The sequence below is a fragment of the Lipotes vexillifer genome, unplaced genomic scaffold, assembly GCF_000442215.2.
Source record: "Lipotes vexillifer unplaced genomic scaffold, Lipotes_vexillifer_v1.1 scaffold69, whole genome shotgun sequence".
NCBI classification, from domain to species: domain Eukaryota; kingdom Metazoa; phylum Chordata; class Mammalia; order Artiodactyla; family Lipotidae; genus Lipotes; species Lipotes vexillifer.
Window position 1 is genome coordinate 3,921,939 of NW_006790942.1, and position 2,022 is coordinate 3,923,960.

General features: G+C 46.7%; 1 protein-coding gene across 1 annotated transcript in view; it reads left to right on the plus strand.

Moving 5' to 3' along the window:
- The window catches only part of LOC103082242 (lipoxygenase homology domain-containing protein 1), a 127,129-nt gene extending 125,618 nt beyond the window's left edge, over positions 1 to 1,511 (plus strand). The window contains 1 exon segment of the mRNA XM_082931325.1: positions 1,442 to 1,511. Coding sequence (XP_082787451.1) covers positions 1,442 to 1,511 — 70 coding nt within the window.
- The last annotated feature ends 511 nt before the right edge of the window (positions 1,512 to 2,022 follow it).

Sequence of the window (2,022 nt, forward strand, 5' to 3'; positions counted from 1 at the left end):
GAGTAGAATGTGTGAGCTCACAGGTCTCCTGTCAACCCCACCTGTCAGCGTCCTCCAGTGATTTCCAGGCCAGTGTGGTTGAATTAGTCCCATAGCTCGGCCTCTGAGCTCCTTGGCGTTCTCGCCCCCCTCCAGTGACCCCCGTGGCCCCCCCGACTGCCCCACGGCACCCCCGCCTTGTCTTGCCCGGCAGCCTCCCGTGCCTCGGCCCTGCAGCATCTGCTCTCCATGCCTTCACTTGCTGCTCCTTCCTGCCGCGCCCTCCTGACCTCCGGCTTCCTGTCAAGCACCTGTTCACCGTCCAGATTTCAGCTCCATCGGCACCTCTTCGTTGAAATGTGTCTGTTCTTCCCCACTCGGGCCATTCGGAGGTGGCCAGTCCCCTTTCCTGCTCCTATAACACCTGGAAGCATTTCTTACATCACGCACGACACTTTGCACAGTGACACCTTTGCACGTCCATCTCTTCTCTCATACTGAACTTGTCTCCTTATTCTTGCATCTTCAGCCCTTAGCAGAGTGCCTGGCACACACAAGGGTCTTCCTGAACGTCTGTTGCCTGGGTGGGTGGATGGAAGGCGTGTGGGATAACCGTAACTGTGGTTACCGTGGGATAATGGTAACATTCAGGTACCACTTAGTAGGATAGGCAGTGTTTCCACAAGGCCGTGCCTTTCAGCTTCATCACAGCTCTGAGGGGGGCAGGTAATCTAGTCAAGGAGACTGAGCTTCCAGAGGGTAACATTACAAGGCCAGGAAGCACTGAAGCTGGGTTTTCTGAGCTCAGCCTTCTTCTGCACAAGTTGCTTCTAACGTGGAAGTTGGTTTGTTTAGAGGGAAGCTGCCAGGATGTGCTGTTACTCCCCGAAAGCACATTTCCCAAAGTGGGAATATTTGCCCTGAATTTTAAGGTAATGTGATTCTTTTTGGAGATGCCAAGGAAAAGCTACTAAAGGAAGCTATGTGAGAGCAAGATAAGAGTCGCCGCTCAGGATGTACTAAAATGGTGGCACCTACCTTTCTGTACCAGATTCCTTGAGGCCAAGGGGTGGCCACTCTCCGTCCGAGCCCCGGGTCAGGCTCAGAGTCTCAGGCCCGCCCTTGGCCTTGTCACAGCCCCGTCATGAACAGCGACCCGCTGGGGGCCCGGCTGCATTTATCAGTGTTAGTGCATGAGGACTGAGAGGCAGATGGTCGGTCCGCAGGTCTAGCAGTTCAGACGTTTCATTCTTCAAGCCACAGTTACGGTATCATTTTCCCACAGTGATGAGTACACAGTAGATTGGATTGTGTTTGACTTTCTAAAAAGATACTCCTATAATTACCTTTTAACTTTCAAAACTAATGCAGAATCAAACTTATTGTAAAAATAGAGAAAAACAAAAATTGATTTTCTCTCCTGTTTTCTTCTCTCTCTCTCTCTTTTTTCTCTTTTTCTCAGATGGCTTCCCTTTATGTCTCAGGGCATAATTCATTCAGAAATCGAACTTTATCTACAAGGTGAGGATTAATGACAGCTTCAGTAGAAGAAAGTACAGCATGATTTTGGTACAACTGACAGCCGGGACATCCCCAGGTGCCCCCAGGATGTCCCCTTAGGTAGCTTAGCCTTCACATCAGGTTTCCAGCTATTCCTCATGGTGAAAATAGAGGCATGAGTAAAGTGTGTCTTGGCAAAATGCAAATGCCCTCCTGTAAGTTAAAAATCAACCCAAGGATTTGCTCCCATTTAAGAGTTAGTCACACTTTTTTTTTCTCCCACTTATAACGTCATCAGACAGATCTATCATTAACTGCACTTTGCTTTTATTTTTTCAGAAATGCAAATAAATCATCAAGCTAAAATACAAGAGGAAGCAAATGGTAAGTGTTATTGCCACCCTTTGTCTTTTTAATTATCTGAAATAATTTATTTCTGTTTTAAGATTACCTGCCTTGTACAATTTTTAATATATTCTTATCGAGTTTAAACTGTTGATAAAAAATACTTAAAATGAATCTAGAAACAGGTATTAAATTATA